This window comes from Hypanus sabinus, chromosome 14 (genome assembly GCF_030144855.1).
Source record: "Hypanus sabinus isolate sHypSab1 chromosome 14, sHypSab1.hap1, whole genome shotgun sequence".
In the NCBI taxonomy this organism is placed as follows: domain Eukaryota; kingdom Metazoa; phylum Chordata; class Chondrichthyes; order Myliobatiformes; family Dasyatidae; genus Hypanus; species Hypanus sabinus.
The window spans coordinates 82,643,459-82,667,027 of record NC_082719.1 but is presented as its reverse complement, the minus strand read 5'-3'; the positions used below and the strand labels follow the sequence as shown (position 1 = coordinate 82,667,027).

Here is a 23,569-nt window from a genome sequence, read left to right as displayed (position 1 = left end):
GACTCAGTGTCAGTATGCGTGCAGAGCTAACATGGTGAGGACAGAAATGGACCTAGTAGCATTTAGAGAAGTGATGACAGTGAACGTAGGCAGGCTAAACTGACATATTTCATGTTTCATTGTGCAGCACAAGTTTGGTTGAACTCTAATGACAGTTTATCATACTGCTGCTGTACTAATCTTATGAATGATTAAATGTCAACTGTTTTTCTTTTGCAGACTGTCCAAGGAATGCTTGACAACCCCACCGAAGCTGTCAATGACTTGTCTTACTTTGATTGCATTGACAGTGTGATGGAAAATTCCAAGGTACTAAAGTGAATATTTTGTGTTTTTTGGTTGTTCCATGAAGAATAGTCGTTAGCTACTAGCCATTTCAGCTTGGACTGTTTTGTGTTTAAATGACTGTCTTTGTTTAAAAGTTGATGGCCAGTGATTTTTAAGGTGTCATTATTATTAAATATGGTTTGCTGTGCAATTCACCCCTTAACTCAAGGGTTCCCAACCTGGGGTCCACAGACTCTTACATAACGGTATTGGTCAATAGCATAAAAATGTTGGGAACACCTGCTTTAACTGGTGAATTCCTTTTGAAAGTACACTTAACTTACAAGAGTTAAATGTTAATATAAAACTTCAGTTTGCTTGATTTATGTTAGGCACTATACAGTTAGTAACGCATAAGAATGGTTAAAAACTATTATTGCATTCTGCAATAATAGCAGCTTTTCCTTAATTCAGATTTTCTTTTCCTTTGATTTTTCAAGGTAAACTGAAGAGGAAATCTTTCAATCATTTCTTTCTAGTTTACAGAATGTTGTTTTCAGCCTTGTAGGCTTTGAGATTGATATTTTAACTGAATAGGTTTAACTTTAACTTTAGTTTAAAGCCATTTGTTCTAAATTCTCTTGAGAATTTCTGACAAATTTCACCCCATGTAATGAAACTAAGTCCTAACCGCCCCCCCCCCAAAAAAAAAACTTTTATTACAAAGCACCTTTCATGCCTTTTGGAATTCCTAACAGCCTTGTGCCAACTAATTAACTTCTGATCATTAATAGTTACTTCATAGTTACATGAACACAGTAGGCTGTATATCAAAATCATTGGACAATATTATGATGAGCATTAATAATGAGTGGAAGGTGCTCTTTCAACATTTGAGAAGCGTCTGGATGTCACTTGACACCCCAGGCCACAGCAGCTACGTATTGCTGGTAAATTGCATTTATACAGATAGGTAATTGGTGATTTGTATGGGCATGGTGGACTGTTTTTGGCGCTGTGGAACTCTATGACCTATTTGACTGCTTTGTTCTGTTATGCTGTTCATATCTGAAGAATGTTGGCCCGAACACCCAAATCTTGGCATCTCTTCCTAGTGCATCATGGAACGAGCAAGTAGTCTATCATGTCAGTTGAAAGGTATCTTGCCCAAAGAACGCAACCAGGGTAGATCATTCCAAGCACCTTTCTAGTGAGTCATAAGTGTGTTCCCTCTAAATCTTAAACAGCTTTTCAAAGATCCACTGCCTAAACTAGAAGACTTCTCCAAGGTCTGAATGGCACTTTGACATTGAGAGAAAATCATTTTATTTTAGCAATATTGTGTAAAGAATTTGAGGAATAGTTGATGAACTGTTTCACTACAAAAGATTGAATTAAACATAACATTAAGAATTGTGGCTCTGATGTTAAAACTGAAAAATGTTCCTCTTCGGTCTGTTGCTTTATTTTTAGCCTTGCGTGCAAAAATCAGACAACTTAGCATTTTGCCCATTAATTTTTGCGTAGGTTCTTGGAGAGGCAATGGCAGGAATTTCTCACAACGCGAAGAATAGTAATCTACCAGCCTTTGGTGATTCTGTAAGCTCTGGTTCCAAGGCATTGTGTGGACTTACAGAAGCAGCTGCCCAGGTAAACATCAGTTTTAGAAGCATAGTTCTTCAGCACATCAGTTTGTATCTGTGCTGAAAAGATGCTAGAATCATGTATGTTTTTTTAAAAAAATGGACAAGTAACTTGGGTAATGGTTTGTAAGGATGCTGAGTCCTAATTTCTTATGCAGTATTATATCTAAATGGGATTCTATATTTGAACATGGTTATTTGATCTATTTTGTGTTAGACTGTTCTGTGGTAGTGCAATCCATAATTAACTAAGCCGTCTTGCATTTTCTTCACTAAAGCTATGTCATTCTAATATTTATCCCTATTTATCTGAAAAATGCTGTGACCTCTGTCTCAGCTGTCTCTTCCAGTAAGTTTCATACTCCAACAACCCTGTAAATTACTCCTGACTTGCTCCCTGCAGTCCGTAATTAAACTAATGTGATAGCTGCTCATTACTGACTCCACAAACAGCCTAAAAAATGGTAATAAATGCCCTTTCAGTTAGCTCTTCAGTGGGCAAAGAGCCAATAGCTGACATTTCTGTTCAGATTCCTCTTAGCATAATCCTGATTAATTTATACTCAGGAATTATAAGGTTATTAACTTCCAGAACATTGGTGCACTGAGTGAGTGTGTGTGTGTGTGTGTGTGTGTATGTATGTATAATACTTCTCACTCCTGTATAATCTACTGGTGCTCTCACTCAATCAAACAATCTTCCAAAAGTATAATTAAATCTAATATTGTCAATAAACTTTCATATCATTCCTGTTACTTGAGGTTAAACTATCTGTAAACTCCATTAGGGAAATCCATTATATTTTTTCAAACACAACCCTTTACTAGATTGGGATTGACCTTGGTGAAGTCATCCATTTTATATTGCACACAAATTTTATCTCCTTGTGCTATAATCTACGTAAATTCTAACATATGACAGTTAAAATGAAAAATAATTGTTCACAAATTGGCATCAAGTCATTTAGAAGAGAACCTAGCAATTACAGAGAAGTGATAAAAGGAGTAATCTTGTTGCTTGGTCCTTTAAGTTTCTTTTTTAGTGGAATGCTGTTACACCATCAGTGACTGGGTTCAATTCCCGCTGCTGTCTGTAAGGAGTTTGTATGTTCTCCCCGTGACTGCGTGGGTTTCCTCCATGTGCTCTGGTTTCCTCCCACATTCTGAATATGTGCAGGTTTATTTAATTGGCCATGTGTGTAGTTGGGCCAGAGGGCCTGTTTCTAATAAATAAATCAACAAACATTTCCAATCTTTCAAGTATTTGTTTGGATATAATAGTTGTTTGGACATATTCTGCTGTTGTTTATTTAGCCACGCTAATGATACATTGGAAAAATAACAAAAAATGCTGAAAATATTCAAAGTAGACAAAGGCATTAGGAAAAGTAAATAGAATGAAAGCTTCAAAATGAGGACCTTTCACAAGAATTAGGAAAAGTTAGAAATCGAACTTGTAAGTTGCAGAAAGTAAGGAATAAAAGGCGAGATTGAGAGAGACTGAATGGTGAAAGCTGAAAGAGTGTGGAGATTTATCTGAACAAAATTTGTATGGAAGCCAAATGAAGTCTGAATTACCAGAAGAGGAGGAAAAAAAATAAACTGATGAATATCGGAGGTACATTTGAAGAGTTAACATGCTTTTCCAGACTTTAATACGTAGTCTGAGTAATAATTCCTTATTTCTTGGTAAATTAGTTAATGCGTTAAGAAACAAATATAATCAGTTAAATTGATTCCTGTAAATTGATTACAGGTCTCTTTACTTCATTTCACTGAACTAAATTTTATAAGACCGGGTATTGTGTGCTATGGCTTCTTTGATGTTTGTTTTAATGCTTTTTGTGAAGGAAGTAAATAAAATTTAAGGGACATTGTTCCAATCTTTATAAAATTGACAAGAAAGCTTTGCAATTCATATTCTCCACTTCAATTATTAGAAGATCGATGTTTGTGGCAAAAGTATGCAGGAGGACAGAAGTTATGCATCTCCTGAACTAACTAAAACCTATTTTAACAAATCTTGATTTTCAGGCAGCCTACCTTGTAGGAATATCGGATCCAAACAGTCATGCCGGCCAGCAGGGATTAGTAGATCCAGCTCAGTTTGCCCGTGCCAACCAAGCTATCCAGATGGCTTGTCAGAACTTGGTGGACCCAGCCTGTATCCAGACACAGGTAAGATTTGTTCTTGTAGCTACAATATCAGAGAATTCATCTTTTTACAGAGTCACTGGCAAGAAAGTGGGCAATTATCCAGACTCGAACCACTCACTGCATAGGATTTCTGTCGAGTTTTTTTTTTGTCATGAGCCCTATCCTAAAATATTTTTGGTTCCTGGTTCTTGATTCTATTTCTTGACTTCTCAAAATGCTCTTTTTTTGACTGTGTGAAGATTGAGGGAGCTTTTGCCTCATTGCGTTTATTTTTCTCTCTGCAGGTTTTGTCTGCTGCCACCATTGTTGCAAAGCACACCTCTGCACTGTGCAATGCCTGTCGCATGGCCTCCTCCAAGACCTCTAACCCCGTCGCAAAGAGACAGTTCGTGCAGTCCGCGAAAGAAGTGGCAAACAGTACAGCCAATCTCGTGAAGACGATCAAGGTGCGTGCCAGAAAATTCCCATTTACAAACAAGCATTTCAGGTCATAACTTGCATGAAGTTGAGTCACAGATGATAAATACATTAGAGCTTGTTACATTGAAGAAAAGTATATATTGATTTTTTTTTAAATAGATAGCCTAAACTGCACAATAGTGTATGATCTTCTGTAGCTTGAACAATTATTCAGTGGCCACTTTATTAGATACACCTGTATACTTGCTCTTAATGCAAATATCTTATCAGCCAATCATGTGGCAGCAACTCAAGGCATAAAAGCATGCAGATATGGTCAAAAGGTTCAGTTTTTTTCAGCTCAAACATTAGAATGGGGAAAAAATGTGACTTAAATGACTTTGATCATGGAATGATTGTTGGCGGGGGTGGTTGGAGTTTCTCAGTAACTGACGACCTCCTAGGATTTTCATGCACAACAGTCTCTAGAGTTTACTGAGAATGGTGTGATAAACAAAAATATCCAGAGAATGGCAGTTCTGTGGGCAGAAGCACCTTGTTAACGAGAGAGTTCAGAGGAGAATGGCCATACTGGTTCAAGCTGACCAGAAGCGGACAATAATTCAAACGAACCTGCATTGCAACATCAGAGCATCTCTGAAAGCAGAACACGTCAACCTTGAAACGAATGGTCTACAGCAGTAGAAAGCCACACAGGGTTCCCACTCCTGTACCTAATAAAGTGGCCACTGAGTTCATTATTATTCCCAAAAATATTAAAACTGCTTTACTCTTTTGAAACTATACAGGCCCTTGATGGTGCATTTACGGATGAGAACAGAGAGAAATGCCGAGCTGCCACAGTTCCTCTGATAGAAGCAGTTGAGAATCTGACGGCGTTTGCTTCCAACCCAGAGTTTGTGAGCATTCCAGCTCAAATTAGTCCTGAGGTACAGTAAAAGCCAATTTAATGCATTTCTGAGAAAATGTAACAGGAGTGGGATGGGCCATTTGGCTTGTGGTTGAACTTTTACCTTGGTACCAGTTTCCTGCACCAGTTCCATGTTCTTTGATTCTGGAAGTCTGAGAATATATTGATCTATATTCAGTGACTGAACTTCCGCATCCCCCTTTACCATGCTGTCAGATGCTCATTATCCCTATCATATAATGTCCAATCTCGGTGTCAATGAATTCAGCTATGAATATTGTATGTCTTCAATTACAATGCACTACAAAACTACTAATCAATTCTTAACCGTTAACTACATGTACAATTAATGACACTAACACTATTTCTTTTTCATCTTACACGGTGGCATACACAGTAGAATAGTGGTTAGCATGATGCTTTACAGTACAGGCAACCTGGGTTCAGTTCCCGCTGCTGCCTGTAAGGAGTTTATATGTTCCCTCCATGACCACATGGGTTTCCTCCAGCTGCTCCGATTTCCTCAACGGACTGGCAGGTTAATTGGTCGTGTAAGTTGTCCTAGGCTAGGATTGGGGGATTGCTGGGAGGCATTGCTCATAAGCCCTTCTGGCCCTTCTCTGCACTGTACCCCAATAAATAAATAAACAACAAAGAAGGAATAAATAAAAATGGACAGTGGCTATTCGGCCCATCAACTTTATCCTGGTCTTGTGAGCATTCATTCACTCTCCCTCCCTCCCCCCTCACTCTCCCTCCCTCCCCCACTCTCACTCCAACCCCCTCGCTCTCCCTCCCTCCCCGCCCACTCTCCCTCCTTCCCTCCCCCACTCTCACTCCAACCCCCCGCTCTCCCTCTGACCCCCACCCAGTCTCTCCTGGCATGTTCCCCTGAACTGTCCCCCCCCCCCCACCCACCTGGAACAGTGTTGTTTCAATGACAAACTCACATCAATAGCAGCACGTCTTTAGAAGGCAGGAGGAAACGAGAGCACCTGGTTGAAACTGAAGTTGCCTGCCACAGGAAGAATGTGCAGACGTCAGTGGAGGTCAGAATTGATCATGGGTCACTGGCGACACCACTGTTTGAAATGGAATGACTCAGAATTTCTTGTAGCTGTGGATTACATCATTCTCAGGATAATGCAGCACTTTTGCTGCAGAATTTGAATTGGGTTAATTATCTAGAATTCAGAACTGAACTATTAGTAAAGAGGACTACAGAGTTAAAGAACATTTCTTAATGCCCTTCAAGGAAGGAAAAGGACCACCCAGATATCCAGTGTGGTTGGCTCTGACAAAACACTAAGTTCAAGGGCAGTCACGGGTGAATAATAAACGTCAGCCCAGCAAAGTATCCAGACCCTGAAACATGAATAAAATTGAAATCTGCTCCCATGGTGATTTTGATGAGTCAATCACTTTAATCAACATTTGGTACTTTTCTCTAAAGCTGGATAAATATTTTAGATTTCAAAAACCTGTTTTGAGGTGCTGGAAGTAGACAGATCTAAGTATTCTTGAACAAGTCAAGTCACTTTTACTGTCATTTCGACCATAACTGCTGGTACAGTGCATAGTAAAGATGAGACAACGTTTTTCAGGACCATGGTGTTACATGACACAGTACAAAAACTAGACTGAACTACGTAAAAAAACAACACATAAAAAAAACTACACAAGACTACAGACCTACACTGGACTGCATAAAGTGCACAAAACAGTGCAGGCATTACAATAAATAATAAACAGGACAATAGGGCAAGGTGTCAGTCCAGGCTCTGGGTATTCTGCACATTATGCGATAGCAAGGATGTGAAATTTAGAATTTGTGCAGTCAGCATTTTACAAAGGAAGGCAGTACATTTTTCTGTAGATCTCTAAAGGTAATGGCCACTGCTGGGTGACGGCATGCATATGGTCAACACTTGACCAAAAAGTTACACAGTCTCAATGCAGGTGAGCAAAGGAAGGTACTTTTCAGCCCTGAAGTTATTATGAATAATTTACAGTAGTTGCCCACACGAGGGTGCCAAATCTCCAAATAAACTATAGACTGCTCTGTTTTTTTAACCAAGTGCCAAAAAATGCATCGGTTGTACAATTCACTTAAAATTGTTTGCCTATGTTTGGTGTTTTTTTGTGCAGGGTCGTAATGCTATGGAACCCATAGTTGTGGCTGCAAAGACAATGCTAGATAGTTCAACTGGCCTTATTCAAACAGCTCGCGCACTCGCCGTAAACCCCAAAGACCCACCAAAATGGTCTGTGTTGGCTGGACATTCCCGAACTGTGTCTGATTCTATCAAGAAGCTCATTACTTCCATCAGGTACATGCCCCTATTTAATGTTAGTTTTAATACTGAACATTTAAAAGTAAAAGTGGGCTTGTATCAAAGTTTCACTTGGTTTTAGTTCAACTTGATATGGAGTCTAATCTCAGTTGCCTGTTAGTTGATAATTGCGTTTTTTAGAAAAAAAACATCAGGCATTGTATTATGTCTTTGAGATTTACCTAACTCTAAATAACTTCCAAGTTTTCTTTTCATGATTGTGACATTGCAATACATTTCCAGTTTTATTATGGCTTCTTGTATCTGTTGTGCGCACTGTTCCATCTGAATGTCTATTTCTGTCTTTAACCTTTTAAGGAATTTTGCTGCACTGTTGAAAATCTTCAGTTTTAACTAAGGGCAATTAATTAAGTTAATTAATCTTTGCAGCAAGTTTACATATTGAGAGATTTGTGTGTGATCTATGTTTAAAAATAGAGCTGTACCAACTTAAAAAATTAATTGACCACGTTATTCCACACTGTTAATACGTTTGCTATTTTTGTGTTGTCTTTGAATAATGAACCATCCCCTATTTTAACTCGTTATCAATAATTACTTGAAAAATATGGCTAAGATTTTTTTTTCCCTATTTAGCCCCATTCACGAGGCTTTGCCTAAAATCAAAAGTGTACCTGGAATTAGCAAAGTCTGTCACCTTGAACTACATACAAGTTTTGGTCCACTATGCTTGAAACCCCTGTGTAATGTTCTAGTTTATATTTATAGAGACACACTGCACTTATACAGCATTAACTTGCTGTTGTACAGCTTAAGTTATGGTGAAGCCATTACTTGGCAGAGTCAAATTCAATGTACGGTTAAACTTCTTTCTCTCAGGGAAAATTTTACATCGAGGATCCCAAATAAAGTTGAAGCCAATTAGAAGCTTAACATTTAGTGGAAAGTGAAGTCATACACAATGGGAAGAAAGGTGGTCGTGATTGTTTGAGCCCACTCGACGTAGCTCCAGGAGTCCCTGAGAGCAGTGTTCTTGGCCCAACCATCTGCAACAGCCTTTTCAGCATTCTTTGCCCTCTTCCTTTTCAGTCCTGATCAAGGGTCTTGGACCAAAATGTTGACCCTTTATTCCTCTCCATAGATGCTGCCTGACCAGCTGAAATTCCTGGTACATTTTGTGTGTGTTACTCAAGATCTCCAGCATCTTCAGAACCTCTTGTATTTCATATCAGACCTACCTGAGCAGGGCATTCATTCTAGGATTAGGAAGTTGTATGACACAGTCAGGGGCTCTCGGGGGTGTACTGGATTAAAATATTTTGATATACATTCAGATTCATCTGTTTAAACATTGAGAAAGCTAATATTGGTACCAAAATGATGCTGGACTTGTATTCTGTGTTTTCTTTAAATGGATATATGTGTAGTGAGTGTTGTGTCATCCTTGATTTATAGAGAGAGTGTGGGTATTTTGTAACAATCATGGATTTTTATTTGATGTCACAATACATTAACAGATGCTTTTTCCATCTATTTCAGAGACAAAGCTCCCGGACAAAGGGAGTGTGATGAAGCCATTGAGGTTCTCAACCGATGCATCAGAGATGTTGACCAGGCATCTTTGGCAGCAATTAGTCAGCAGCTGGCCCCACGAGAAGACCGCTCCCAAGAGGTAATCAGCAAATATTTACCCCTTTCAAAATACTGGAGGAACTCAGAAACTCAGGCTGCATCTATGGAAATGAATAGAGTCGGCATTTCGGGCTGAGACCCTTCTTCAGGACTGCAGACCTGAACAAGGGTCTTAGCCTGAAACATTGACTATCTATTCATTTCCACAAATGCTGTCTGACCTGGTGAGTTCCTCCAGCAATTTCTGTGTTTTGCATTTGGATTTCCAGCATCTGCAGACTTCCTTGCAGTTTTTAAATATTTACCTAATTTGTGATGCTTCTGCACCTAGGTTATTTCATTTTAAATGAATGTTGTAGCTGATGCAAAAGTATGAAATTACAGACTATTCTCCCTGATATTTTACCCTATCCCACCCCACCACTTTCCTGTAGTTAAAGCCTGTAAGCTTTCTCCCCAATTTTGTTAAAATGCACTGAAACGCAAACTGTCTCTCGATGCTCCATGGCATCCTGAGTGTTTCAGCCTTTCCATTTTAATTTTGTTGTTTTAAGACTTAGTTCCATTAAGCATTTGAAACATCATTTCACTGTACTCTAATGATGAAAATTGAATGATATCGTGCAGAAATGTCATGGGAAAGATTGCAATGTCAATCAATTACTTCAGGGTACAGCAGTTATCTTCAAGTGGCTAAGGAGCTCTGCATAAGCTGACTTTGTACCAGTTTATTGCAAAGCAGTGTGACTACAGAACTAAGAATGCTTGGGCCTGGGGCTGGCGCATTAGGGGGCTGACTGAGGACAAAACATTAAAAACTGTACATGCAGACCCTTGTATGACAATTAGAGTATAATTCAGTATAGAGTGGCAACAATGAAGCAGAACTGGCAGTCTCACCTCATCAGGTGCAAATTACAGTGCCTCTATAGATACTTGAGTGCACAGTCTATGCTGATAGTTTAAAATTGGTGTGGTGGCATCCGTCGGTTTCGAGAGACCATGGATCTGCGCCTGGAGTTTCCAGGGTGCAGGCCTGGGGAGGGTTGTATGGGAGACCGGCAGTTACCCAAGCTGCAGGCCTTCCCCTCTCCATGCCACCGATGTTGTCCAAGGGAAGGGCACTAGGACCCATGCAGCTTGGCACCGGTGACATCACAGAGCAATGTATTGTTAAGTGCCTTGCTCAAGGACACAAACACACTGCCTCAGCTGAGGCTCAAACCAGTGACCTACAGGTTACTAGTCTGATGCCTTGCCCACTAGGCCACGCGCCAACACAGTTTAAAATTAGGAAATTGTTATACTGCTAAAACTGTTGTCTTGGTGGATAGAACATTAAACAAATCATTTGCATGAAAATGATTCATTATTTTGAAAAAGACCAGATTCTGCAATCTACAGACTCGCGTTCAAGGACTCATTACAACTTAAGCTCTCTATTACTTTTATTTGTAGTTTTTCTTTTCGCATGGGTCTTTGTCTGTTTATGTATAGTTTGTCTTAAAATTCTATTGATTATATTTGTAAATGCCAGCAAGAAAATTGAACCTGTACATACTTCGATAATAAAGTTACTTTGAACTTTCAATACATATCCCTAAGCCAGCAACACTATAAAACAAAAAAAAAGTGTGTGGCTCCTTCCCCTCCCCTCCCCCACCTTATTCTTGCTTCTTCCCCTTCCTTCCGGTCTTGGCCCAAAACGTTGACTCTATTCCTCTCCATAAATGCTGCCTGACCTGCTGAGTTCCTCCAACATTATGTGTCTATTACTCGATTTCCAGCATCTGCAGAATCTTTTGTGTTTATTGCAAATTTGCTGTGCAGAGTTTGTCTGATATTTTGTTTTATGCTCCTGACTATACCTCAACATTCAATTGGCTGAAAAGTACATTATGATGTCTTGCCTTTGTGGAAGGCAACCTGTAAGTAAGAAGACAAGAGACTGCAGATGCTGTAACTTGCAGCAAAAATCAAACTGCTGGACAACTTAGCTGACCAGGCAGCATCAGTGGAGGCAAAAGAATAGTTAACATTTTGAATCCTTTTTAATGATTTTTACTTGTAATGTAAAATACAAATGTGTCTTAAAGTCTCCTATGCACTAGACTCTCATTTGCACCGTAAAAACTGCCAACTAGGAACTGATGATTTTTATTCCAATTTTCCATCAGGCATTACAAGATCAGATGACTGGAGCTGTCCATGAAATCAGCAATCTGATCGATCCAGTTGCAGTAGCAGCTCGTGCTGAGGCTTCACAATTAGGACACAAGGTAAAATATCTGTATTATGCATAATAAATTCCTAATGCTGCTTGCATACCAAAATGAACGTTCTTTTTAAAATCTGTAATTAAAGCTATCATGTCATGGTACTTCCAAAATATAGGTTTCCTTCAGCAATGTGTAAAGTCATAGAAATAGACACTGAAATGCATCAAGTTCGGACTGGTGGCTTAGACCAGCCATTCAGTTGTACAAAGATGCCTTTCCACTGCTGCTGTGGTAAGCCCTGATCTCGTTCACAGTTTGTAAAAGGTACAGGTTAGAGGTCAGGTACTTTGGTAGTCATTTCCAAAGAGTGGCCGTACTCTATTGCTTCTCCCAATAGGGAGATCAGCACTAACGTTAAAGATTTGAGATACCAGTCACTTTTATATTTTTTAGACTCTTGTTGTGTGAGCCAAATTCTACCCATTTCATTAACATACTGGTCTACAAAGGTATTAACAGGCTTGGCACTTATTATCATCATCAGCCGTGTTGGAAGACATGGGCGATCATGCTCTATGACCACCATTGTTCTTGGCAAATTCTGCTGCGTGGTTTCCCATTGTTGTCTTCTGGGCAGTGTCTTTACAAGATGGGTGACCCCAGCCATTATCAAAGATTGTCTGCCCAGTGTCATTGGTCGCATAAGCAGGGCTTGTGATGTGCACCTGCTGCTCATACGACCATCCACCACCTGCCCCCATGGCTTTACGTGACCCTAATTGGGGGGGCTAAGCGGGGGCCACACCTTGCCCAACTGTGACCTACAAGCTAGCAGAGGGAAGAAGTGCCTTACTCCTCCTTTGGTAGAGACCTATCTCCACACCACCATCCCAATCACTAACACCAGCTTTATACTACCACTACTACCATTGGGCAGGAGGTCCAGGAGCCTTAGGACCCACACCACCAGGTTCAGGAACAGTTATTATCCTACAACATTCAGACTCCTGAACCAGCCTGCGTAACTTCAATCATCACAACTCTGGACTTCTCCACAACTCACAGACTCGCTTTCAAGGACTGTGAAAGTTCTCAGTATTATTTATTTTTTATTTGCACAACTTGTCTTTCTTTTGCAGTTTGGTAGCTTGTCTGTCTTTGTTTAGATATATTTTAAATAAATTCTATTGAATTTATTTATTAAAATACTTGCAAGAAAAATTAACCTGAAGATAGTATATGGTAACATATGTGGACTTCAATAATAAATTTATTTTGACTAATTGTTAAAGCCTAGAAGTAAAATCTATATACAAAATTAACTAACATTAATATTTAAAAGCAGCACACACAAAATGCTGGAGGAACATGGCAGGCGATGCCATTAATTTTTAAATATTAAAATAATATATTAAGTTTGTCTTTGAACTGTGCAGCTAACCCGTTATAACCACAGTGGAGTAATGGTGAATTTAGTTCCTAAACTGCTGTATTGTAGGTGTGCAAATAAGACACAGATACCTTATGCCAAACACACTGTCTTCTCCATGGAAGAATTATTGGTTAATATTGATAGTAGAATTAAGTGAATTGGAATGACTTCTAATTCATGGTTGGGTACATTGTGTACAAATTTTACAGGTGGCCCAGATGGCGAGCTACTTTGAGCCACTAACCTTGGCTTCAATTGGTGCAGCATCGAAGGCAGTTAATCACCAACAGCAGATGAACTTATTGGATCAGACGAAGACGCTAGCAGAATCTGCACTTCAGATGCTGTATACAGCTAAAGAAGCAGGTGGCAATCCAAAGGTAAGCAGCACGCTCAGGGATTTGTTGAGGCCTGTGGCCTTTTTTGTAAATGCATTCTTCGTGCATGCAGTCCTTACAATTTGAGGAACAAAGCAGAGACCATCATAGAAGAGGTTCTTGAAGTTAGTGCTTTGTAATCTTGAGAATCTGCAACATATACTTAAATAGCGTTTTCAGAATATAATCTCCACATGGATTCTAACAAGCGTTGTGTTTAATGCATTAGAAAGGTGTCAGATGTCATTACTGCTAAATGTTCTTCATTGTATTCTTTCTAAGATTCACACCAATGGCAAAATGAATACGTTCAAAAACTTGCTAATAAACACTTGTTAGCGCGAGGCTGGCAACTGCTATGCCTCCACTTGCACTGATTTTTAATAGCTCATCCACATTTGCAACAGGTCCAAAGAAATGCTAGTCTTGGTGGGTTGGTGTACAGAAACGGTGTCTCGGGTGTTTTGAGACTTGGTCAGATCCCACGTAGATCGGGGCACTGTGCTTCTTGAAATCTATACTGACCCTAGGGAGGTAGAGCACGAATTACCCCAAATGCTATGGATTCTCATATGTGAGTCACACAGAAATGCTTAATATTCCCTCCTGTAGTTTAAGTTTGAAGGATGACGGGATCAGATTTTCAAAATTATAAAAGGGGTTTGATTGTAGATGCAAAATGATGGTTTGTATTAATACAAGAGATTCTGCAGATGCTGGAAATCTTGAGCAGCAGGCAAAATAATGAAAAAACTCAACAAGTCAGGCAGCATCTGTGGAGGAGAACAAACAGTTGACATTTTGAGCTGAGATCCTCAAACAGCAGTGAGAAGGAAGGAGAAAGAATTATTTCATTTTCTAGGAAGTATAATGAAATAAAGAAGTCTGGATTAAATCTGGGAAGAATTTTGTAAATCTATAATGAAATTTATTGGAACGATTACAAATGGACTTCGTGGCATTAATTTGCAAGTGTTTTATTTTCTTCTAGCAAGCAGCACAGACACAAGATGCCTTGGAAGAGTCTGTGCAGATGATGAAGGAGGCAGTGGAGGACCTGTCAGGAACACTCAGCGATGCAGCCAGTGCTGCGGGTGTTGTGAGTGGAATGGTGGACTCCATCAACCAGGCTATTAACAAGGTGAGGGCCGCAGCATGGACAGATCACACTGAGAGCACAGTGACCAATTCTCACCTCCACCCCAACGAAGGATAGAGATCCTTCACCACAAGGACTATAGTGCTTCAAGAAGGCACTTACTGCCACACCTACAAGGCCATTCAGGTTGATCATCCCATGAAAAAATGTTAAATGTTATTAGAAAATTATTTCCATTCGTTTTACCCAGCTCCGGGGATTCTAATGTAAAATTCATTTGGGTCTTTCTGGAGTTAAGAAATGGATAAGTGTAAAGGATTGTGGAAGCGGCATTTTATCAGAATTGATATATTAACTCAATTATTTAATTATAAATGCACATTGCTGCTGCTTAGAAATGTGCTAATCAAATGTATGGGTCAAAGTTTAATAATTACATTACAAATCAGGCAAATTACTGAATAGTAGAAAAGTGTTGCGTTAAGACAACAGAATCAATTAAAGCTGCCAAAAACTGTGAATTCTTCTCCACAATGTCATTTTTATTTGGAAATATATACATTAGTTTTTTGGTGTTTTTTGAATTTGCGGTGTTAATCCACAGCTGTTTTTAGTGTATGTGGGTGGCAAAAGCTTAGATCTTTTTGCTCTGAACATAGATTGATGAAAATGCTCCAGTGGAGCCTGAGGGATCATTTGTTGACTACCAGACCACCATGGTGAAGACCGCCAAAGCTATTGCAGTCACAGTTCAAGAAATGGTGAGTGCCTTTTACTTTAAATTTCCATTTGAACTGGGCTATTGAGTTTGAATTGCTGTTTTACATCTTCTGTATTTCCACAGGTTACTAAATCAACCACCAACCCAGATGAGCTGGGGACTTTGGCAAATCAACTTACAAGTGACTATGGACAGCTGGCACAGGAAGCCAATCCTGCAGCCATTACAGCTGAAAATGAAGAGGTAACTTCACTAGAATAGGATTTGCATCTAATGCAGTTACAATAATAATAATAACTTATTTCCAGGGTTGTCAAACCAAGGGATGGTAGTGGGAACAAGCTTCCACTATCTAAAAGTGCTCCTCACGGCATGTGCCTGAACTAGACTCTGACAACCAAGTCCAGCTCCTGGCCTTCTCGTGTGGCTTAGCCTCTAAGCCCAGTGGAACTGTTTCTACTGACAGGAGAAGGGGTGAAGGCGGGTCTTGGTGCCTTAAAACCAGTGCTTCGGGTAGATGGAGCTCGTCAGCCTGGGAAGGCAGTCCACCTAAGAGAGGGAAAACTCTGATTTCAAACCTCTGCTGCCTTGCGGCCATACCCACTCATGGGAAAGGCTTCGGGAGTAAACCCTGAGGACAAATCCGGAGCTGGAGTCCCTAAGGCAGTCCGACGTTGCCTTCAACCTCGTTCTGGCAACTCCTGCAACGACACCGGTGCCAAGCTGTATCGGCCCTTGCCCTTCCCTTGGGCAACATCGGTGGTATGGAGGGGGGAGACTTGCTGCTTGGGCAACTGCTGATCTTCCATAAAACCTTGCCCAGGCTTGTGCCCTGGAGAGGAAATTCCAGTAGACTTTCCAGGCGCAGCTGCATGGTCTCGCGAGACTGATGGATGCCACCACTTACAGAGCGCTTATCATAACAGACAATGTAGCTTTATAATGGGATAAGTTGCAAACATGAGATTAAAAGGCAAAAAGCTGTTAGTTAACAAAAAGGTAAAATAAATACAAAGTACAAATTATTTTCCCATCTTTTTGATGATAATCCTTTAAGACGTAACCAAAACGTTTCAGTGCTTGGTAGAATCACAATTGTAATACTAACTTGCTATCTTGATTTGATATTGTTTTAATTTTATTGAGGCTTAATAAACATTAGATTACTGTGTTGTGATTATCTTAAATAAAAATATCACTTTGGTGCTCTCACAATTTTATAACTTGTTTCAAATTCACTTCTAGATTGGGAATCATATCAAGAACCGTGTGCAAGAACTGGGTCACAATTGTGCTTCATTGGTTCTCAAAGCTGGTTCACTCCAGTGCAGTCCCAGCGATGCCTTCACAAAGAAAGAACTCATTGAATGTGCTCGCAAAGTTTCTGAAAAGGTATTGAATTATCAACATATATTTTCAAAATGGAACATCATGCGCATTTAGATAATCTTACTTCTCTTGGTATTTAGCTCAGGAAAACATTGAACAATTTCCAACTGATCTATATAATATACTTTAAAAGTGCTTTGCATTGTAAAAGTACCTGGCTTTGTCTCCTACTGTCGGTGTTTGTTCATTGCAGATGCCAATAGCAGCTCTTCTTGACCAGCCACATTATTCCTATTTCTGGACAGCTACCAGTATTGTGACATGACCTAAGATTATAACAATTATCCTTGTAAGCTGATCCAGGTCTCGTGTTTTGGCTTCATTGACTTTAAAGGTTGATTGCCTTAACTTTGTGCAATGTGGCATTCAATTTGATTTGATTTATAGGCTGCCTTTTTGTGCAACAGGCAAAAAAATGGGAATTTTTAATAAAAATCAGAATAACATTGGTTTTAATATGCATAAGAAGTCATGCACATGTAATCCCACATTGATGTATCCATTACTTGTATATAAAAGAGAAATAATTGGTCCTGGACCAGGTCAGAGCAAATAGCCTTGCAGCTTGTCTAAGATTTTTAAAATTCTTTGTTCAAAGCCCAGAAGTAGATAACATCAAGCTGAAAGAGAAAATTGCCAGATGTTGATGATGAAATGCCCATGATTTGGAACGAGGTTAAACACCATCCATCATTTCTTGAAATCTCAACTCAAAATCTTGATGTAGGCTCTTTAATTTTACATCTTTTAGACGAGCAGTTCTCGCTCAGAATGCTAAATGTAAGCAAACTGCTTATTATCCAAGTCCTGGAGACACTTATACCACCAGTTCCACCACTCTAACTCTTTGTTCTCCTCTTCCTCCCCCCCCCTCCATCTGTCCATCACCCACACACTGCCCAACACCCTGTTCCCTTTTTCCTATAGTCCACTGCTGTCTCCTATTGAATTCCGTCGTCTTAAGCCCTTTGTTACTTCTACCTATCATCTCCCAGCTTGCTGTATCATTCCCGCTCTTTCTTCTCCCCCACTTCACCAGCCTGTTACCATACCTCGGCACCTGGATCATGGGCAACTCCTGCTCCATCATGGGCAACTCCTGCTCCACTCCTCCCCCGTCCCCACCCCCAACATTTTTGTATCTTCCCCCTTTCTTTTCAATATTGTTGAAGGATCACAACCAGAGACATTGATTGTCCACTTCCTTTCATTGATGCTGCCTGACTTGCTGAATTCCTCCAGCACTTTATGTGTGAATTTATCCAAGTGCTATGTGGAAAACAATGAAAGAAACTGAAACTTTGATACCCAGATGCAAATAGGATTGCAATAAGGCTACTTGGACATTTGAGATGTAATGTGTCTGTTGGCTAAAACCATGATAGAAAAGAAACCCAACAGTTTTTCTCCCAAAATGTGCACACAATTCCTTTGCATGCAAATCTGTTTCCAAAAACCATTTCTTCTTTTTCCAGATATCCCATGTGTTGGCAGCTTTGCAGGCAGGTAACCGTGGAACCCAGGCTTGTATTACTGCTGCCAGTACTGTATCTGGTATCATTGCCGACTTAGACACAACTATCATGTTCGCTACTGCAGGAACACTAAACCGAGAAAATGAGGAGACTTTCGCTGACCACAGGTAAAATTGTAGAGCAGATGATTTCAAGTATCTTGTATCTTAAAAACAAGCAGTGTCCATAGCCAGTACTGAAGATTCACAGGTTGACTTGTGAAAGATTGTTGTACTTGTATCCAGTACCTTTATTTGGTGCTCATTATTTCACCACGTAAAGAATTGCAAATTATGATTACTTTCTTACTGTCTAGGTGGCTATTCACTTGTTGGATACTCTACCACCCCAAAATGATTCTAGATCAAATGGTGTCTTAAGGAGTTCATCCAAAGGCTTTAAATTCCTCCACCTACCTTAAACTTAACGGGGAGCTGCTGAGTTGAGGATGCAATAGACAAACTTTCATTTCAAGCACAAAATAAACCCAGTGTCACCATGTAGTATTGAATGCACACACTCAGTGATTCAGGAACAGCTTCATCCCTTCTGTCATCTGATTTCTGAATGGACATTGAGCCCATGAACACTAACTCACTACTTTTTTAATTTCTATTTTTGCACTACTTATTTAATTGAACAATTTTAAATATTCTGATTCTGGTATAGAAATTATGTGTCAAGGCACACTCAACATATTATGTAGCACCTGTGCAGAAAAATCCAGTTAACGTTCAGTTTATCTGATCTCAGGAATTTATGATATTTGGTATTTGGACCTTATGTTAGTGTTTCTATTAGGCAGGGTTTAAGTGGATTTCTGGGCTAGTCTTTGTTCTTGTACAAACTTAAGGTTTTTGAGATCAAATGTTGGCTGATCCTTTCCACCAGAAGTCTCATAAAGCAGACTGGTTGTTTGATGTGAGTGGAAGCATTTATTGAAATGTATGTTTATAAATTTCTCTGGAAGAGAACTAAATGATTGTCGTTCACAAGTGTGTCGGTTATTTTCACAATCACTTTAGGGAAAACATTCTGAAAACTGCCAAAGCTCTGGTGGAAGACACAAAGCTACTTGTATCGGGAGCTGCTGCAAGTCAAGAGAAGCTAGCGCATGCGGCACAGTCCTCAGTTGTCACAATTACTCGACTGGCCGATGTGGTGAAATTAGGAGCTGCAAGTTTGGGCTCAGATGATCCTGAAACACAGGTCAAAATGTTTTCCGTGCACTTTACCCCTTTGGTCCAATTGTATCATTATCCTGCTTCTAAGAAGTGATTCCAATTAGTCAATTACATAATCTGTTTGCTACAAAAACAAAACGTGGATTTACAGAGAAGTTTTAAGTGGTGAATGGGTCAGGAGGGCATATTTATTGGCACAATGCTGAATAGAAAGATTAAACTGTCAGCTCCATGTGCCAGTTTGCCCACAAAACAAAACAAATTAGACTGGTTTCTAGAGGGAGAGACAGACTGAACTTCAAGTATAATTGTCATACATGAATACAGAGAAATGAAGCAGCGTTACTCTGCGACCAAGGCAAAAAACACAGTGCCAACAGTCATACACAGCACAAGGAACATATGGCACATTAGATATCAGTAAAATACATTCGCACAAGAAAGAAACTAGTCCCAAGATCCTTAGTCCATGAATGTTGCAAAAATGTTTACGTTTACCTTTGTCAAAGATTCTTTAAAAAAAACCAAAATGAAAGAATCATTTTTCAAGTGCAGAGCATATTGTAGGTAACTTTCTAGTTAATTTATCAATTAAGCTAGACAACCAACCTGACATTTTTTATTAATGGTAAATCTTTTTAAAAAAAGAACATGAAAATAGGAGCAAGAATAGGTCATTGGGCTCTTCAGGCCTTCCCCATGTTTGAGCGTGCAAATTCATCTTTTGTGTGGTGGTGTTGAGGGCAGTCCTATTTAGCTTGCCTTTATTTTTCTCTGAAGCACCTCGGAAATATTATGCTATTTTAAAGATGCTAAATAACTGCAAGTTGTTGATGGTGCCATTGAACCAGAGCACCAATGAATAAGGAATAAGTTTAACTTCCAAGATTGGGAAAAAAAATACAGCTGGTAGCAAAATCATAATTCTAATTAATTCACAGGTTGTGGCCATAAGGTAACCATATGTTACCACTTTGTTATCTTTCTTTAACGAAATGATAATCAACCTTTGAGAAGATGTGGGAGTACTTCCAGCACAAGTGTTCCATGTAGTGATTGTGGTCCCTCAGTACCATTGTTGATCAAATTTGCTAGATGGACTAACTGTTAGCTTAAACCCATGAACTTCCACAGTGTTGTTCCCTCCCATAAAGGCTAAATATTAACAATCGATAATGTGCCTCATTCCTTTTAGTACTGATGGATTCTAGACAACTTTTTTCCCTTGAGTTAACCAATCAACTATGAAGCTTGCTCTGCCATTTAATAAGATCTTAGCCTGAAAACCGCCTTTCTATTTTCTTGGCAGACCATTTGACTCATTTATTTTGTATAGCTGACATTCTCTACCTGGGATATATTCAATGATCCACAGCTTTCTGGACAAGAGAATTTCAAAAGTTTCATGATCCTCCAGGAAATTCCTAATCTGTTTAAAATAGTCAACCCCTTATTCTGAAACAGCACAGCCTAGTTCCTCGTGAACTTGCTGTGCTTACTATAGGAAAGCCACAGAAGACAGTAGAAAGTTTACTTCTACACAAACTTCAAAGTGATTGTCTTTTCTGGTGTTTGTTGACGTACTGTTCAAAGTATCTCTAGACATTAACCTGACCAATTTTAACAGTGCCAAAAATCTAGCATGTTAAAGTCTGACAGTGAAAGGCAATACAGCAGTTAGTGCAGTTACTTTAAAGTGCCAGCAGTCACCGATTAGGGTTTGACTGCCACCAGTGTCTGTAAGGAGTTTGCATGTTCTCCCTGTGATCAGATGGATTCTTCAGGGGGCCCCAGTTTCTTCCCACATTCTAAAAAAAAAGTGTAAGTTGGGATTAGTGAGTTGTGGGCATGCTGTGTTGGAACTGAACGTGTGGTGACACTTGCAGGCTGTCTCCAGCACAATCCTTGCTGATTTGATATAAATGACACATTTCACCATGTGTTTCAATGTATGTGACAAATAAAGCTTATCTTTACTGCTTTGACTATTCTACCAACACTTTCCCAAATTAAGGTCAGTATTGCAAAGCTTTCAAAAATAAAGGCAAGCCTGCAGTAGAGTTTTCATAGGTTGTTCCATAATTCATTTTTGTGATACAAAACAATGAATTTTGTCAAGTCATTTTGCCCTAATGTTTCTACTTGTTAAGTACTGGATATGCGTAGTATTTTACCAATTTCTACTAATTTAGTTGTTAACCATCCAAGAGCTAGCCTGGATTTCTTCGATGGGTCACTTCATTCAATTCCCTTCTAAGAGTTGCAGTTGCAATTGATTTTTTTAATGTGGGTAATGTATAGTAAAGTTTGTTTTTGTAATCTGCCTCTCATTGCTTTATTCAGGTTGTATTAATCAATGCAGTGAAAGATGTGGCAAAGGCCTTGGCTGATCTCATTAGTGCCACAAAGGGTGCATCAGGAAAGGCTTCAGATGATCCATCCATGTATAATCTCAAGAACTCTGCTAAGGTAGATACAGAACAGAGATCAATGTTTATTATATTTCAGCAACCGTCCTCAAATGTTCTCTAGGACCCAGCGACCATTTTGTGGAGCATCTGCACACTGTTAGCTTTGGCCATCCAGAGCTTCGGACTGAGGGTAGTTTCAGCTCCCCTTTCTATTCTTGTCCGCTGCTCTCTGCCATGGCGAAGACTAATACAAATTTAAAGATCAACACCTCACATTCCACTTGGTAGCCCAATGGTGTGAACACTTGAGTTTTCCAGTTTCACGTTACCCACGCTCCTGTGTTCCTTTCTATTCCAACCAGTCCATCTTGGTTGGTTATCTTTTGGTTTGTTCATCTTTTCCATTCTCTCCCCTCTTCCATTCCCCAGATTCATCACCCTACCCTACCTGGTTCCATTTGCTCATCACATATATACCAAACTACCTGGCTTTCTTCTCCCTCTGTCTGGCCATCCTATCCACTCTCCCACCTTGTTCCACCTACGTATTATCACTCCCTATTTGGTTCCAAATCATCTCCCAGCCTTCATCTCCTATTCCTTCCCCTATCTGGTGGCTCCATTTCTTCAATTTATATTTCCTTATTTGTTTCCATCTACCAGCCAGCAGCCCCTGTCTCAAATTTTCCCCACCCCTTACCCTCCCTTCCTGGCTCCACTGTTCATGATTCCCTCCCACCTCTCCAAATTCCACCTGTCACACCGCAGCTCATCTCATCCCTCCATGTCACCTCTTTACTCTGACTACCTTCCCACTATAGTCTTGGTGCATAAGGTCAACCGTACCTTTACTAACATAGAGTTCTACAGCACATCACAGGCCCTTCAGCCCACAATGCTGTGCTGATCGTGTAACCTACTCTAGAGCCTGCCTAAACTCACCCTATCACATAGCCCTCTATTTTTCTAAGCTGCACGTACCTATCTAAGAGTCTCTTAAAAGACCCTATTGTATCCACCTCTACCACCGTCGCTGGCAAACCATTCCACACACCCACCAACCTCTGGGTGAAAAACTTAGCCCCAACATCCCCTCTGTACCTACTTCCAAGCACCTTAAAACTATGCCCCTTCATGCTAGCCCTTTCAGGCCTGGGAAAAAGCCTCTGACTATCCACATGAACAGTAACTCTCATCACCTTATACACCTCTATCAGGTCACCTCTCATCATCCATCGCTCCAAGGAGAAAAGGCCAAGTTCACTCAATCTATTCTCATAAGGCATGCTCCCCAATCCAGGCAACATCCGTGTAAATCTCCTCTACACTTTCTACAGTATCCACATCCTTCCTGTAGTGAGATGACCAGAACCAAGCACAGATACTGTTTGAGTTTCTGCAGCGGTTTTATTTTTTATATTTCAGGATCCAGATCCCAGCATCTGCTGTCCCTCATCTCTCTATTAAATATTCTCCATCACTCCCTCCCTATCACAAATATTATTCCTGAAGATCTTAATTAGCTATAGAATTTATGTCACTGATGATTGGACATTTGATATGTTGCTGTCATAGCTGTTGGTGCGATGCACACAATGATACCACACAACTCGACAATGCAGGCTGATTCGTGTCTTCACCATAAGGACGAAAGACATAGCAACAGAATTAGGCCATTCAGCCCATCGAGTCTGCTCCACCATTCCATCATGGCTGATCCTGGGGTCCATACACCTGCCTTCTCACCATGTCTTTGGATGCCCTGACCAATCAGGAAGCGATCGACTTCAGCCTTAGATGTACCCACGGACATGGCCTCCACTGCAGTCTGTGGCAGAGCATTCCACAGGTCTTCTACTCTCTGTCTATATAAAAAAAAATCTTCCTTACCTCTGTTCTA

General features: G+C 39.9%; 1 protein-coding gene and 1 long non-coding RNA gene across 5 annotated transcripts in view; one reads left to right on the top strand and one right to left on the bottom strand.

Moving 5' to 3' along the window:
- The window catches only part of LOC132404936 (uncharacterized), a 34,198-nt gene extending 27,523 nt beyond the window's left edge, over positions 1–6,675 (bottom strand). For both annotated transcript variants that reach the window (XR_009515713.1, XR_009515714.1), the window contains exons 1-2: positions 6,348–6,675; positions 3,954–4,107 (exon numbers count right to left, since the gene is read on the bottom strand). This is a non-coding gene — a long non-coding RNA (uncharacterized LOC132404936). The remainder of the gene's footprint in view (positions 1–3,953; positions 4,108–6,347) is intronic.
- LOC132404927 (talin-1) overlaps positions 1–23,569 on the top strand; it is a 230,382-nt gene that overhangs the window by 183,998 nt on the left and 22,815 nt on the right. For all 3 annotated transcript variants that reach the window (XM_059989539.1, XM_059989537.1, XM_059989538.1), the window contains 16 exons: positions 220–309; positions 1,795–1,917; positions 3,945–4,088; positions 4,352–4,513; positions 5,276–5,416; positions 7,546–7,727; positions 9,231–9,363; positions 11,501–11,602; positions 13,184–13,354; positions 14,343–14,492; positions 15,110–15,211; positions 15,295–15,414; positions 16,417–16,563; positions 18,036–18,202; positions 19,100–19,283; positions 21,602–21,727. In XM_059989539.1, the coding sequence (XP_059845522.1) occupies positions 220–309; positions 1,795–1,917; positions 3,945–4,088; positions 4,352–4,513; positions 5,276–5,416; positions 7,546–7,727; positions 9,231–9,363; positions 11,501–11,602; positions 13,184–13,354; positions 14,343–14,492; positions 15,110–15,211; positions 15,295–15,414; positions 16,417–16,563; positions 18,036–18,202; positions 19,100–19,283; positions 21,602–21,727 (2,244 nt within the window). The remainder of the gene's footprint in view (positions 1–219; positions 310–1,794; positions 1,918–3,944; positions 4,089–4,351; positions 4,514–5,275; positions 5,417–7,545; positions 7,728–9,230; positions 9,364–11,500; positions 11,603–13,183; positions 13,355–14,342; positions 14,493–15,109; positions 15,212–15,294; positions 15,415–16,416; positions 16,564–18,035; positions 18,203–19,099; positions 19,284–21,601; positions 21,728–23,569) is intronic.